Consider the following 16,633-nt stretch of genomic DNA (forward strand, 5'->3'; position numbering starts at 1 on the left):
TGTTGGCAAGTGGATTATTTTCAAATTAATAAAGTCTTAATTTATGTCGAGTAGAAAATTTAAAATAATTATTTTAAAATTTTAAACAGATAATTCTTAACTATTTTAAGTACATAGTCAAATAATTATGACAACTAGAATATGTCTGAATAAAGAAAATTTAGAAAATTTTCACATAAAAATAATATAATTAAAAAATTCCTAATAAATAAAATTTGGAATTATTTCAAATAGAAGACGGTCCTAATTGAGTAAAATATTGGTGAGTTGAATATTTCAAATAAAAATTTTTAAATAATAAAAAATTGAACTTATGCCAAATTCAATTTAATCATAATTGGGTTGAATCTTGGCGAATGGAGTAATTCCAAATTACTAGTCTTATAATTATAGTTATAAGAGAACTACCAAATTAAAAAATTATGATTTTTTTATTTAAATTCATGTTAATCATAATTGAATAGTATATTAACAAGTAGAGTTTTTTTATATTAATTCCCAAGTATTTTTTTGCCATATATATATTTGTACTCAAGCAATCTCTCTCTATAAATATTAAAGGCATCCATACACATCTCAACATGACATTGTTTGTTGTATTCCACTAAGTTAGATCCGCCTAATTCAACTTCATTTGTTGCAATTTTTAAATTATTTACAAAGGTCTTTTTTCTGAAAAAAATTGCAGAACAAACGATATCAGTTGATAAATCTTAGCAGGGTCCAATTTGTCAAGAAAGTCTTTGTCACAAGTCCATCTGGTAATTGGACCGTGCCAGATTTGTCCAAAGCCAATCAAGAGGCACAGCAACGAAAGAGAAAATAGTAGAGTTGACGGAGGAGATGATGATGAGGGGATCAAGCCGCTTTGCATGAGACGTGTGCGAGTTTCCAACCTCGGAGACCACTTCAAGAGCTGCGCAGGTGGTGAATAAAATACTAGGAGTGCTTTGAGAGCTGTGCGGGTCTCGATCGAACGGTCGACGTCCATCAATCAGTCTTTCTCGATCGCAGTGTCCCCACCAATCTACTCCCACCACACTACACCGACTTCTCAGGGCACCCACGCGCATACCGCAACCTAACCACACCGGGGCCCAGCTGGATTCCAACGTGTGTGGACCAATAAACGCGTGGGTTAAGTTTCACAAAAGTGGGCGTAATTTTCCCAGAAGCAAAGGAAATGACGCCCCAACCCCACTCCGTTGACGTCCAGATTAGAAAACCGACGGCTTGCTTCCCCGCTCCCTCTCCCTCCATTCTCCGGCGGAGGCGAGAGATGAGAAAAATCCCAACTTCCGGCTCTCCGGCCTAATCCCAGTCCACGATGGCGCTCTATCGTCGGATCCTCTCCCCCGACGGCGAGGTCGTCGTCTTCTGGGCCGAGTATAACTCCTCCTGGTGCGACCCTTTGTCATCCAACACCTCCTGCAACGCCACCTACCCGCCGTCCAGCGACATCGTCCCCATAAATGTCGCCAACCGCGACCGCCACCTCCCCAACGTCGTCATCCTTGCCATCTCCGTCATCGCCGCAGTCTTCTTCCTCTCCGTCACCTGCTACGCCTGCGCCGTCTTCCGCCGCCGTCGGCGCCAGCGCCACCCCCTTCTCCCCCATGCCCCAGCCTCCGTCCCCGCCGGCGCCGCCGACGCCACTGCCTCCCCCCGGTCCGACGAGGACGGGGCCTCCGAGGACGGGGAGTGGCTGCACGCTGTGTGGTACATCCGGACCGTCGGGCTTGATGAGTCAACGATAAGGTCCATCGCCGTCGCCGAGTACAAGGTCGGCGGCGCGATCCTCGGCGCCTCCGACTGCTCGGTGTGCCTCGGGGAGTTCCAGGACGGAGAGCTCGTCCGGTTACTCCCCAAGTGCGGCCACGCTTTCCACGTCCCCTGCATCGATACCTGGCTCCGGGCCCACGTCAACTGCCCCCTTTGCCGGGCCTGCATCGTCGATCCGGCCGCCGCGCTCGTCGGCGCCGCTCCTCCTCCTCCTGCCACGGTCACTGCCGCTACTATCTCGGTCGAGGGCTCGAGTTCCTCGGCTCCTGTGGACAATCCCGACACTGGAATCCAAGCACCGGAGAGCGATCCCAGGGTGCAAGACAGGGAAGAGGAGGATCGAGGGATGGAGAGTGGAATTGGAATTTTGATTAACCAGGTGCCGGAAAGCTCTGAGATTAGGGTGCCAAGCGATTTGGAGGAAGGTGGGTTTCAGCCAGTTCGCCGGTCGGTTTCGATGGACTCGCTATTCTTGGGTACTCTTCCCATCACAATGGAGCGGGAAGAGATTTCCGGGGAGGAGGGACAAGATCCCAATTTTGGTGGAGAGCAAAGACTAAAGAACAAGGGAAAGCAGGGGAATTCTTCTAAAAGGTCTTCATTGCAGAAGGGCCATTTCGAGATAGAAAGATCTCTGTCGAGTGGCAGGTGGTTCTTCTCAAGATATGGACGGGTGGCGAGGAACTCAATTCTCCCTTTGTGATGGTGGATAAAGGCTGCTTGTTTAGTTTAATTGTAGTTATAATAATATCCCTTTGAATTGGCAGTTTCCATGAATTGGGAATATGAAGAGTGTTCTCAGCAAATTGGGAGCTGCTCGCTGCTGTTCATACAATTAGTGATAGCGAGGAAGGTTAAAAAAGTGAACTTTCCCGTGTCACGGATACTAGGCAATTCGAACTTATGGTAATACACAGAACTTTGTTCCCATGTCAATGAATGTCTTCACCTGCTGAAGTAGCTGTATACATGTTTCAGTTTTATCAATAAAAAGTAAATTGCAGCAGAAACTATTGCTTACTGCTCTGGCAATGTTTCTTTGTCTTATCCTTTATTTGTCGTATTTGTTTCAATGTATAGATTGCATATTTCTGTGTTCTTTGTTTGCCAGTTATCTTAGCTATGATTTATGATCATGGATATAATCTTGGAGAAATATGATTGCAATTTATGGTTATGGTACATTCCGCAGGTAATATAATATTCTTACAGCGATGATTTTATATGATCTGAAAATCTAATTAGCATGCTTCTATTCTTGTAGCTGCTTTCTGTCTTTGTTACTGATCACCATGTGCTATGGTAAACTCTACCTTACCTGGAAATAATTTTTTTTGTCTGTTTTTGTGTTGTTTATGTATGTTGACAGCAGATATAGTCAACTAGACATTAATTTTGGGAAGTGTCCTGCAACTTAAATCTTGAAGTAGCATATTATCTATTACTCCCTTTTGTTTACCTTCATTAGCTGGCTTCTTTATGCAACAGATTGGGCCCCTTTTTTCTTGATGGTAGTAATTAATGGCCTGAATCAGTTGAAGAAACTATCATGATTCAATTGCTTTGATTTTGCAGACCGAACATGGGCAGAGTTAAATCTTATGCTATGGTCCATCTAGGTTTAGCATTAGATACTGTCAGCAAATTATCATTTTGTTTCCGGTGAATGCTCATAGCAACATTAGGCAGCAATGGTGAAGAATGCACAACTATATTGGTGAAAGTATGAAAAATATACGAAATCATCGGATCCTCCTCATCATATATGAAATCATTATGGAGGGGATCAATATATGCCAGCTCATCTCCTCTTGAATGCATTTCAATCTGAGCCTCAGATTATAGTGGGCATATACTAGGTTATTTAGTTGTTTCTATAATAGGCAGTTCCTCTGTTTGCTGTGAGTTAGGGCGAAGGTTGTCCAATTGCACTTACAACCACTAGAGGAGACTGTTTGCGAGAGGTTTTGGATTATTAACCTTCGAGGTATTTTGATGACGGCCCAAAGTGGAACTATCGTTTAGCTACAAATTATATAAAGTAAATTTCATACCAGACACTATTTAGCATCAAATATTATATTAGTTTGTCATTGTTGAGAAATACTTGGATTATGTTTGCATGCCACAAGTTCCCTCTCACTGAAGCTGTGGGAGCCCTTCTGAAATGCTTTAATTTGTGAAACACACATGACATATGATGTCATGAATTTGCTTGAATTGACAAGAAATGATTCCGTATGCTGTTGAACTTAATTTACATCCTCCAGACATCGGGTGATTAGTAGCCAAATCATGCTCCATCTTATAAATCACAATGTGTAGCATGGTCAGAACTCAGAAGTTTCTCGTCCATGTTTATTCCTGTGATATTGTACCGAAACTTTGGGTTCAAATAGTAGGCTACTAAGATATCTTGTAATTGGTTTAACTAACAAATAAATGATTGAACTTGGATTTTACTTTATAAGAATAAAAAAGTATAAGAAATATGCTTGCTTATTAAGAATAAACAAATGATTAACTGTTAGATGTAAATTTATGCCCATTTGGTAACCTCACCTCTGCCCAGTGATCTCAAAATACTTATTGACATGTATTGGATCTTTGTGCCTGATCTCGGCTTTAGCAATCCTCATCACATAGCATAGGAAACCCTTTTAAGGGTCTCACTATCCCTTACCTTGAGCATTCAATTTAATAGTGCAATTTACTCAACTATTTTCTTAGCCTGCTTTCAGATTTGCTGGCTTCTCACCAAGCCCTCCACATGACTGCCTTCAATGCTACTATAGGCATATGTGCTCTCTTGCCACTCGGCACTCATGAACATCTAATACAAATCTGTGTTCTTTTTAATAAGGTTATCAAGTGCAATAATGCATAGCAAAGCAAGCGATTGTTGGTCTTAATATCTCACCCCCGGTTGCTTCCTCATCAATTGCAGAATCCATGAGTGGTTTTATGTGAATTTTGTAATGAACTGGGCTGTCTTCGCAACTTGCTTCGCCCTATAGATCTTGCAATGTCCATTAGAATCAGGTGTATGCAGTGGGTAGCACATAGGATCTAGAATATGTGGCTTCTTGATCAATAGAATGTCCTTGATGGCCTTGTATTGTAGTTCATTTTTCGTAACCGCCTGCATGACCTGCTGCTTCCATTATATGATCAATTACTTAGTCCATCAGGCGCAGGTTGTAATAGCGATCTTTGCATCTTTTCTGAAGTATCAATTGACTCATAAGAAAATATCTTATCACAACATGTCAAAAAATTAATGATGCTTTGCCTATTGAGCCTGGTCTAACCATCATACATCAGAGTCACAGCATAGATATCCCACTCACTCTGGTAGGAGGCTATCCATCTTTCTAGCCCTTGATTACTATCGAGCAACTTCCCATATATGTCCTTCAACACAGGAGAATCAACACCCTAACCTTTTCTCTAAATAGTATTGATAGCAGAATGATAATACGTATTATCTTTGGCATTCGCAGAGATGTGGCTGAAGTGAAACCAAAAGTAATAGCTTTCCCTATATCCTTTTTTTTGTCCTTTACAAGCATAGTATTAATGCTTTGCTACTTAGAATCTCTGTTAGGAAAGATATGTGTATCTACGTCATGAATGGTAGTCCCTTCTAGTATATCCTTCATCTTCTTTCCTTTTTTGTTGCCGAAGGCCTCAAATATAGATGCAATTCTGCTGCCACCTTTTTCTACTATTTCTTTGACGGGCTTGATCCTTCTATAGCTTGGATATGCCTTAGGGAACCTGGAACTAAAACATGACTCAAACGTTGAGGGCCCAAATTGAGCCCTATGCCTAGCAATCTCCTTCCTTTGCCCTAATCATTTAAGTTCTTCTGTATAGAAGTCTGAATCTGCACCTCCTCCATGCCATCTGGATCCAATGCCTCATAGTATTTCGGATTCCTAGAGTGGTATGAAGATGGCTCAGCTCCCCGACATTCAATCTTTGCTCTTTTTTCAGCACTCCTTTACTTGCTCTCCTTAAAATTAGCAAAGTTGTTTTTGAACATCTGGTGGATCTCTTGTGGACATTTACTACGAGCAGCCACAATGTGGTAACCACTGGTCAAATGTTGTTTCAATCTCATTACCTCTCCCTTCCTCCACACCATGTAGCCCCACTTGCACTTTTAGTTGTATCGACTTGAAATTAATGCCATGTGCTCCCAACTTATGTCATGTTCTATTACTCCATCTTTCCTAGATCCATTTTTGCAAGTTTGATTGATGAATGTATATTTTATATTTTAATTAAAATATAATTATTTAAATAATTATTTAAAATTTAAATATTTAATATTGTAATGTAAAAGATACCAAATTACTTTAGAAAATACTCCTCTTATCTATAATCATTCTAATTTTTCATAATTTTTATATTTTTAAAATATTTTTAGTTAAACATTGATATTTAGATCTTACTATGTATGTTACATATATTTTTTTAGCCTATGGGTAAGCACTAATCACTACTTATTTTTAAATTTATTTAAATTTGGGCTTAGGTTTGCGTAGCCATGATCATACCCAAATTTAAAATAAATTGTTAGCAAATTGAGAAAGCAAGTAGCATGTAAGCCTTCCAAATTGGTACTTATTATATAGAAATTTTTGATTATTATTATTATTATTATTTTAATTGTAAAATATTTTTTAATGTAAAAATATAAAAAAATATGATGAACAAATATTATGATTTTTTTGTCATTTTGTAGATCATCGTTAGATCTACAACATATCTTGAGATCATCCCAAAATATCTTCTCATTTTTTCTAATTTTTGCCCTTTTAAGGCTTCAGAAACAAAACAAATGACAGAGAGAAGGAAGTGGGAGTTTACCCGTTACGAGTTGGATTTCATATGAAATTTTGCAAATATTGACCCTGCTTCAATTTTTATTTTTGGTTGAAAATAAAAAAATATAGTTTTAGAAGGACTGAGAGTGAACGAGAGGCCTTCTCAGTGCCTCCCCTCAATTATTATGAGTGGGATAAGCCCTAAACTAGCCGAACCACATTGAAGGTTTAGTTCGGTTTAGGACGATTTGGGGCATGTCCTGCCCCGAGAGGCTGTCACGTCCCGCTTCCAATTGGGACAATTTGATACACCCTGAACCAGGCGGTTTGAGGTAGGGTGGCGAATTCTGCTCTAGCCTATGTTCTAGGCAAAGACAACCAGCAGCAAATAAGTGCAACCTTCCAGTGTCTGAAGTCAGTTGGTCTTCCATGCGACCTCCAAGTTATTATCCTGGAAATACTCAAATCATATGTAGAAAACTAGAATCTGGTTGCAGAGATTTTAGAGGCATAGGGAAGCTTTTGATGAGAGAAAATAATATCCATTGAAACTGGGCATTGGGAGATGATTTATAAAATCACTATATATTCCTCTTTTTTTCTTTCTTTTTTTTTGAACATAGTAGTTTGGTGCTAGCAAATAGTTCAGGATATAGGTCCATAAGATTAATATTTCTGGGCTCATCAAGACCGTAAAATGGAATGTGGGATACTTTTCATAGTTTCTTTAAAATGTAATGCAGTATATACGTTTTTTAAAGTTCCATATGTTAATATTTTGTTTGTTTGGCATTGGCATGGTGCATGTAATGTTGTGCCAAGCCAATGCGCACTTCATTCCTTACTATACAGATATACATTCACTAGCTAAGAGCTGTAGGATATGGGGCCATGTTTAACTTTCCATTAAGAGCTGTAGGATTTAGGGATTTGAGCAAGTCTCATTTAATAGGATGCTGGTCTATTTTGTAATCACTATGTGAACTCCATTAATTTTTTTTTGATATCTTAGTACATGTATGGCTGTAATAAGGAGTTTGATTTTGTATTGCATGCCCACACCTTTTGATGGGGGATCATAAAAGAGGGAGTTGTGGTGGTGTATTTAGGGTATGAAGCATAGCTGGCGGAACCGTCTCGAACTATCCGGTTCGGGGCGTCTCAAGCCGTATCGGCGGCTTACCGGGATGGTTTCGACAAAGAATCCGAAATGCCGCATTGGAGGAGAAGGATAAGGAGAAAGAAAGAGAAGAAAAGAGAGAGCGGGGGAGAGAGAGAAAGGGAGGGAGGCCGGCAGAGGTCCAACGGAGGTTGGCAGAGGTACGACGGAGGTTGGTAGAGGGCTGACGGAGGCCGGTGCTGATGCGGGTGGTGGAGGCACGGCCGAACCCCACTTTCATTCAAAATAGGGGTCCGATTGTAAATTTTTTTGCGATTTTTAAGTAAGTCGGCCACCCGCACCAGCTCCAGCCTCCCTCCCTCTCTTTGACATCTCTCTCTCTTTTCCTCTCTCGCTCTCCCTCTCCTCCATCTCTTCTACTGTGTCGGCACGGGCCCGACACGGCCCGACGCTAGCTTATGCCGACTTGTCCCACCGGACAACCGATACAATGTCCGGTACCGGTTTCGCCGACCTTGGTATGAAATATCAAGAAAAGCCCAAGAATACATTGGAAGAACATTATAGTGACATGAAATTGATACTTAAAGGAATATATGGCAAAAGAAAGAGCTAGAGAACCAACCTAACTAGACAATTTTGCACCTTGCTTGGATACATAGGTCTAGAGAGAAGAGGAAAGGAAATGAGAGAAGAGAAGATGATGGAAGAGAAGATTGACTCCAAACACGAGCGAAAAAAAGATAAGAGAAAGGGCATTTCTCTTCTCTCCAACTATCTGCACTATTGGAGAGGTCGAAAAAGGGAGTTCAGAAAGAATCAGTTTCTCTCTATTTCTCCTCCTCTCTCCTCACTTGACTATTCAAACAAGGGATGTTAACTCTCTCTCTCTCCCCTCCTCTTGATTACAAATGAGGGATCCTGACATTTTGTCCTTTCTTTGTCTTCTCTTCCATTTAAATCTCACAATCCAAATTCCAAACAGTGTAAATTGCAATATACATAAGCATGTGTACTTACATACATGCATAAAATATGTATACATGCATACAGATATGTATGTGTCTGTATGTGTTCATTTTGAAGTGTTTATACAAACAAAATCTTAAAATGTCATTAAGGGGAAAAAACCTAAAGAGCAAAGCACATAATTCCTTGTTCCTTGGAAAGCCACATCATCTTTGTTATTAGTATTTTTGTTACTTTAGTAAACTAAGTCATACCATCATGAGAGGCCAGTGAGGTCTCAATTCTTGGAAGGAAATTACCCATAGCCAATTTCCTACAGCCTCTCTCGATCCATAACGGCGACACCATCAATTATGCCGGACACTTATTCCCTATTCATGTGTCCCTTTTGGAATTTAATTCAAGTCTGACTCTACTTTGAGCTGGAATAAGTGAACTTATTACAAAAATTCCAATTCAGTATAGGTGTAAACTTATGATCTGATCAGACTTTACATGATTAATTTTGTCTGGCAGAACCTCTCACCATAGGAAACAAGTAGGGCTCCGGAACTCCGCCATAGCATTCCCTGAGCCAGTTATTTTGATGCCTGGAATGATATGAAACACCACATGAGGGAATTAGCAAGCTGTAAATTTTTAAATGCAATCAAAGGCTTGATATGTTGAATCACTTGCCTGAACCTGATCCAAACCTGTCGGAAGTGGTCCATTTGATCCTCAATGGTCCATGACTCCATGTGATCATCTCTGATCAGTATACATTCCTGAGATGTTTGCACAGCATGATGCTTAATCACGGTCTTTGGCCTCATTATATCAGTTGAAAGGTCATGCAAACATCTACTGATCTCTGCCTTTTGTTTGTTGTGTTACTTTTTATGATGGTGATATTTTCCTTTGTTTTCATCTGAATGAACATAGGTTATCTTGGGTGCATAACAAAGTTTACTATTTTGATCATGTCTTACTTTTTCTGCAAAATAGATCGTAAGTACTATAAAGTTGGCTTGATTTGGCAGGATGCATCTGACTATTTCCATCAAACAGATTACTTATTCTTGAAGTGTGTTTCAAGCCATGTTTGAATGTTAAACATGTTAAATGCAATTTAATGACTTTTAACTCAATTTGTTGACAATTTTAGTTGTATATTCATGTAATAATGATAAATGTTATAGTAACATTGTGAAAATATTTGCCAATCTATTTGGACCTGTATCATCAACCTCTACAGGACATGTTCTCTTCGTTTTCAATATTGCATACTTTTCATTTATGAAATTTAAAAGCTTTGAGGGTAAAATGCTTTTTTGTTTCTTTCATTTGATAATATTCCTTCTCTCCTCTAAACGGGACTATCAATACATAGTTTTCATGTACTGTAAGGTTCTTGTTAGAAGATTTCATTAATCATCAGATTGACAGTAATATCTAAGATTTATATTTCAAAGGTTTACTATATTGTGCAAATTTTTCTAGCAGGCTTAATGCAGTGGGAAAGCTCTTGAATGATCTTTTGACAACTGGTTAGTTTTGTTCCATAGTTGTGTATTTGTGGTTTTCATTCTCATTTATCATTAGTTTATGATTCATCAACAATATCTATACTGAAAACAACTCTATTTTGCCTGCCAAGTTTGACTTGGTTGGACTTGCTTGATACTGTATTGCTTGTCTTATAAAGTGATCACTTATTAGAACTTCAAGCTTTTCGTTTTTATGGTGTTGGTGAATTAGACTTGTGCTTCTCCTTTTTTTGGACTAAGTATGTGTATTTGCTTTGTTTTTTTTGGGGGGGGGGGTGCCTATATTTTCCATCTTCGTTGTGGGTTTTCCATTTCCCCTCACTCCAATTTTCTCCCTTCTGAAGCATCTATCTCATTTCCACCTTGTTTCAGTTTTACATTCATTTTTTCCATGTGAAAGTCAAGTGAACAGAAACTTCTTTCTTTATGCTACTTCCTCTAGTCATTCTTTAAAATTTTAGCAAGGAGATGCATACTTGATATACTGTTTAGCCACGTTGCACAACCATTTAGATTCATACTTGGATATAGTACTCAAAATTGCAGAGTTTAGTCCAGGTCATTCATGGTATTAACACAGCCAAAATAAGGTTCGCACAATATTCTGTGTTTAGGTAGGAAATTAGTTCATGACTTCATGGGGAGGCCAGACATTCTAATAGCATGGGACTGCGTATTGGTTATAATTAGCTGGTGTTTAAGGAACAGAAGATGCAATTTTTTAACTTCAAAGCTTTATCTCCAAGTTTAGTACAGAGCAGAATCATGTTTTTGTTCAAGGATTGGACTTATACGGCTTCCAGCAAGTACTTGAAATCTACTGTTGCCCTCACAACTCTCCTTGCCAATGTTTAAACTCTCTCCCTTTCTTTTGTCATCAGACCTTTTCTCTCTTCCACCACTTCTCTCTTGTTTTATAACTCCTTTAACATCTTCACCCGTTCTCTGTAACTCCCGTACCTGCTCACTGTTCTCATCAAGATATGCCATACTATACCGAAACGAGTGGTTTGGGGCAAACTGTATCATACTGTTTCGGTGCTGGTATGCGGTACAGGGGCGTACCGACATTTGGTATGTTGAACCGGCCCCCATAACGAATGTACCGACACAATAAAAAGGTGGCGCTGGTATGGGGCCCGGCACCGAGATGGCATACCTCGGTTCCCATATTATGGATGCATTTAATTTAATGAATTGGGTTAGGCATCTCTATCTCTTCCTAAAAAAAAGCTGGTCAAAGAATGTGGCATGAATCAAACCTGCTATAAGAAAAATGAGGTTAAGAGATGTACTATAGCAACCAAGGTACGAGAGAGAGAATTAGAGTAGTGCCATTATTTTGTCTATGCTCTATACACGAACTAAAAAAAGGATGTGACAACTAAAAATTCTAATAAGTGTATCAACTTTAAAAATGAAGGTAGTAAATTTGATGAAGCAAGCTGTCAAAAGCCTCAAGTAGGTCTTTAAAATATTTAAAGCAAAATACAATGTTTCAAACTGTATGAGTAGTTCAGATAAAGATGGGTTGATGGTTAATTGCTTGATGAACAGCTGAAAAAACTTGTATCATCTCCTAGGGTGTATGTAGATGTATCATAGAATAATTGTATTTTTGTTTTGTATGTTTTTCAAAAAACAAGTTATGATTTCTTAACTAGGTCTTCCAGTATGATTACAATATCTCAAGTTTATGATTTTTCCACTCCTATCAAGGTTCATCGAATATGCAACAGAGAGGGTATTGGCTGGCGATTGGTTTGGCACAGTACAAGTTTGTACCGTGCAATTCTAGGACGTACCAACATGGGGAGAGTCAGAGAGGGAGGGGGAGAGGGAGAGAGAGAGAGGAAAAGAGAGGGAGGGAGGGAGAGCGAGAGGGAGAGGGAGAGGGAGGAATAGAGAGGGAGGAATAGAGAGGGAGGCTAAGAGGGAGGGCTCGAAAGCCCTTGGGTTGCCCTTGTTTCGTTTTAAAACAGAGGATCCTTATTTTTTTTTGCCGATTATGAAGAAACTATGCTGGTAACTGACTGAACCGGTTTGGTACGCTCCGAACCAGCTAGTTCGGCATGGTTCAGTAGACTTTGATTCCTATCATCTTACAATTTTTCACTTTTGAAGTTTCTCCTTTTAATAACCAAGCAATTCCTATATAAGCTCAATTCTTAAATTTTTAAGATTCTTAATTTAGGGAAGAGGATGGAATCATTATTCTGAAATTCTGAAATTCAGAAACCTACATGTGCTACCTTAGTGGAAGAGAGGAAGGTCCAAACATAATCTACATATATTTCCTTGGACTGGTGCTGCAGAATAGCCAAAGCAATATTTTGCAGAAACTATTCACTATAGAAAAGCATGCTCGTAACACCATAAGACACTACAGAGAATTTTGGAATCTTCCTGCATATTCACACTCATAGAATTGAAAGTATAAATTGAAATAGCACTCTAACATGTCCATGCTATGTGCATCTACCATAACCACAAAATTCAAGGCTTGTTCCTACTATTTGAGCTCAAGGTCGGTGAAATCGGTAACGGGCACCATATCGGTTGCCCGACGGGACGAGTTGGTACGGGCCTGCGTCGTGCTATTCCGGACCTGTACCGAGACAGTAGAAGAGGCAGGGGAGAGGAAGAATGAGAGAGAAAAAGAGAGGGAAGGGGGAGGCTGACGGAGGGCTGGAGAGCCGCCGCGTGGAGGAGCAGAGGCCGGAGAGCTGCCGCGTGGAGGAGCAGAGGCCGGAGAGCCGCCGCGCAGAGGAGTCGAAGGCCGGAGAGCCGCCAGAAAGCCACAGAAGAAGGGCTCCCTCCAGTTCCTATTTCATTTGAAATAGAAAATAAAAAAAATAAGTGAAGTCGGCAATGGGTTTGCTGACTTTCACTTAAAATCTCCAAAAATAAAAGGGGCCCCTCCGGCCCCTATTTCGATCGAAACAGGGGACCAAAGCAAGCCCCTCCTCCGTGGTTCCCTCCTTCGCACAACGCCTCCCCGGACTCCCCCGGCTGGCGGAGGCCGGCCTCGACCTTCTTCTCTCTTTCTTCCTCTCCCTCTCTCTCCCGCCCTCGCTCTCTCTTTTTCTATTTTTTCTTTGTCTTCTCTTCCTCCGACGCCGGTCTCGTTTTTGTCACTGGAACCGTCCCGGTCCGCAGCCTGTACGGCTTGGGACGACCTGAACCGGGCAATTCAGGACGATTCCGCCGACCTTGATTTGAGCGTTTATTGTCAACTTTATGAATCCTTATTCACCAAGCCTCCCTTTTTTATTTTTTGCCCTTCATCCTATGTGTATTATCTCCACCCTAAACATATACACATGAATATACATACATATTATATATATATGTATGTATGTATAGGTATGTATGCATGCATCTATGTATAATGACTATTCTATTGCTAATTGTACACAAGGAAATTTAATTACTATAATAGAATTTTAAGAAACCATATTTGATTTCAAATACAAGAGCGTTCATTAAGAACTAGATTGCAATTTTTGATTCAAAATATGGTTTTCCAGTTAAACAAGTAGAAATGTTTCTGGCGTAAATATAGATAAATTTACAGATAACATGGTGTCTGAGGGTATATGCATGGATTTATGAAAATTTTCAACATTAGACTTGGTTGAACAGTGAGTTTATGAAAAATTGTACTAAAGCATTTTCAAGGCTGTATGAAATTCTAGCAAACTCAACTCCTTCCATTTATAGTTTCACACTCTGCTTCATTATCAATCCTCATGGATGGCATTAGACACTAACTAAACAATTTTATCAGGAAAAATAGAAAATTACTCATCTTTTGTACTGGATTCTGGAATGCAGAACTCATTGAATTCCTGGGAGAAATATAGCATAACATGTCTGGTTTTAGAACAACTGACCTTAATGCTCATACAAACTGGGAGTAAGGTGTCTTGATTATCTTGTGTTGTGTTACCAGCTTTTTAAAGATGTTTTCTGCCATTTGTCACCAAGTTGTTAAGTTCCCGTAAAAGTGACTCATTTAGATCCTAACCTGGCATGAGGAAATATTTAACCTACCTTGCGAGTTGAAAAGGTAATTTTTAGTCAACAGTTTTTACTTTCACGAGCATTTCCTAGTTACTTTTAGTTCTATCTAGCTGATCTATCCTAGAATACCTACTCCGAGGGATAAAAAGGGGAACCATGTAGCTATCCTAGATTTATAGGGTAATGCTAGTTGTTCCTAATTTATTTATTTCATGGGTTGATGGCAGTGCATTCTGGTTTTCTCTTAGAATTTTCTTGGGACATTGTCTTCAACCACTCCTAGATATTGTTTTATGCAACTTCAGCATGCGCTTCATCTCTACTACTTGACAAGTAAAGCAGATTAGTTGCGTGGGAAAGTAACATGCTAAGCATATTTAAAATGCCAAACTTAGAGTGAAAATCTTATAGAATCATCCAAGCAAAGAGTGATGCTAAGGGCTCATCCTGGGGAAGAACATGAGGGCATGAGTGTTCTTGAAGCCAGTAATTGGCCAACAAAGCTTCCATGATGACTACTATAATGGACCATCATACTCGTTATCTAACTTGTGGGTGTATGCTGACATATGCTCGATAGCGGCTGATCTCCAATGAATCTTGACTTTCTGATGGCGTCATGCACTGAACTTTCCTTCTTCAAGCAATTTACTTGATTTAGAAGGGAGAACACATGAGGCCATGAACTTATATTACTCTGTCCCTTTTGTATTGTTAGAGGGGATTATAACTCGGCATCAAATGTATATGTCCATTGGCTGTTGAAGGTGCTTTTTCCACACATATCTTACATATGATTTTGCTGATTGATGTCCTCATTTGCTAAGCTAATTGCTTCCCAATGGTGTATTGTGGCCCCAACATCTATTATTGAATCTATTCACCAAGGCAACCTGCACATAGCTTCTTGAAACAAACATATAAACAAATAGGTCTCTCTGAGGTGTGTTCTTAAGCTGCCAGGCTAGAGTTTGAATTGCAATTCTTGGGATTTTGTTGTTTTTGACCATATATAATTTTCCAACAAAAAAAATGTAGTTTCTATAATCCAAAAAGAACCTGAGAGTTTTTTTACTGATATTACATTAGCAGAAATGTTCGATTGTCAAAAAAGCTGAGTTCAAAAGAATTGCAATGTGAGGGTGCAAATATTATTGGTCCTACTCCCTGTAACATTTTGATTCCAATGGTGAAACACTGTTAAACCACTAGAGTTTATTGCGTATTTTTGAAAACTATGCAAAATCATATGTCATCATTTAATGTAGTACACTATAACATCTCCTACCTTTCACAATTATTATGTTTGTTTTTGAAATCTGTGTTGATGGTTTTTCATTTGTCACAGAAGACCATGCTCTACAGACAGATTTGGACTATTGCTTTCGGTTATTTAACTAGGTCTGACTGAAATCCTTCCATTCTGTTAAGAGCAATCAATTGTAAGATTCAAACTCACATGTCTTAGTATCATGCACTTCCATATTTTGTTTAGCATGATAATATTTCTTCCTTCAGTATCTCTCCCGATGGAAGAATGGACAAGTACAATGACACTGCTTTGAAATAATATATTCTTGTCTGCATATTTTGTTCCACTAAGCCAAGAATCTAACCAATTTAATTGGCAGAATTTTCTCCAACTTCATTTTTAGGATAACCATCATTCAAATGTCAATTATTTACAACTGACCATCATGATAAAAATGTATTTTGGATGTGATAAATAGCTCAAGTGAGTGCAAGCTTTTAAATTCCATTTGCTAACTGACAAGATTGACAGTTTGAAACATTATGTGCTTTCTTCTTTATTTTTTTCTAAATTCTGAAATAGTTTTATGTGCAAACATGATTTCTTGTCCTTGGCTTTCTATTCTTCTAGCTTCTTTACCTTTTAATTAGCAAATCCTTCATGTAAACATTACTGATTCAATGCATTCTGCTCCTTTGAAACTTCCACAGAGAGAGAAAAATGCACTCAAGCTCATTTTTTAGGCAACATATTTGGAGGCTGGCTAGGCAAGCGCATCATTTGCTATCTAAATCCAGCTATACCAGAGTTCCTTTGGCTGGGAGAAAAAGAAGTTTCATCAGATTGAGAATACCCAAAACAAGTGCAGCCAAACATCTCCAGAGAATAATCATGAGGTACAGGGACATCATTAATTTTCTTTCAGACCTCTTAGTTATAATATTCTATCATTCTGATCCTGAAGGTCCATTTGATGTATCAGTTCTTGGCATCTTTCTCCAATGTAATGTCTGGATCACTTTTATCTAGATTCTTTTCAAATTGCAGTGGGGCAGTTTTGAGTGTCAGGACGCTTGATTGTATTTAGATACTTGAGAATTCTTTACAACCACTTGAAATC

At 39.2% G+C, this 16,633-nt stretch overlaps 1 protein-coding gene across 8 annotated transcripts; it reads left to right on the forward strand.

Annotated features, from left to right (window-relative positions):
- The first annotated feature begins 1,194 nt into the window (after positions 1-1,194).
- LOC103696979 (RING-H2 finger protein ATL52) lies at positions 1,195-16,633 on the forward strand. Of its 8 annotated transcripts, none has more exons than XM_026801076.2 (4): positions 1,195-2,688; positions 10,189-10,235; positions 15,610-15,703; positions 16,224-16,633. In XM_026801076.2, the coding sequence occupies exon 1, from the start codon at positions 1,328-1,330 to the stop codon at positions 2,483-2,485; it is 1,158 nt and encodes a 385-aa protein (XP_026656877.2). In that variant the 5' UTR covers positions 1,195-1,327; the 3' UTR covers positions 2,486-2,688; positions 10,189-10,235; positions 15,610-15,703; positions 16,224-16,633. The 8 variants fall into 8 exon arrangements, with proteins under 8 accessions (XP_026656877.2, XP_026656876.2, XP_026656879.2 ...); XM_026801075.2 differs by having other exon boundaries at positions 10,192-10,235; XM_026801078.2 differs by having other exon boundaries at positions 10,192-10,235; positions 15,610-15,662.

The sequence above is a fragment of the Phoenix dactylifera genome, unplaced genomic scaffold (assembly GCF_009389715.1).
Source record: "Phoenix dactylifera cultivar Barhee BC4 unplaced genomic scaffold, palm_55x_up_171113_PBpolish2nd_filt_p 000153F, whole genome shotgun sequence".
In the NCBI taxonomy this organism is placed as follows: domain Eukaryota; kingdom Viridiplantae; phylum Streptophyta; class Magnoliopsida; order Arecales; family Arecaceae; genus Phoenix; species Phoenix dactylifera.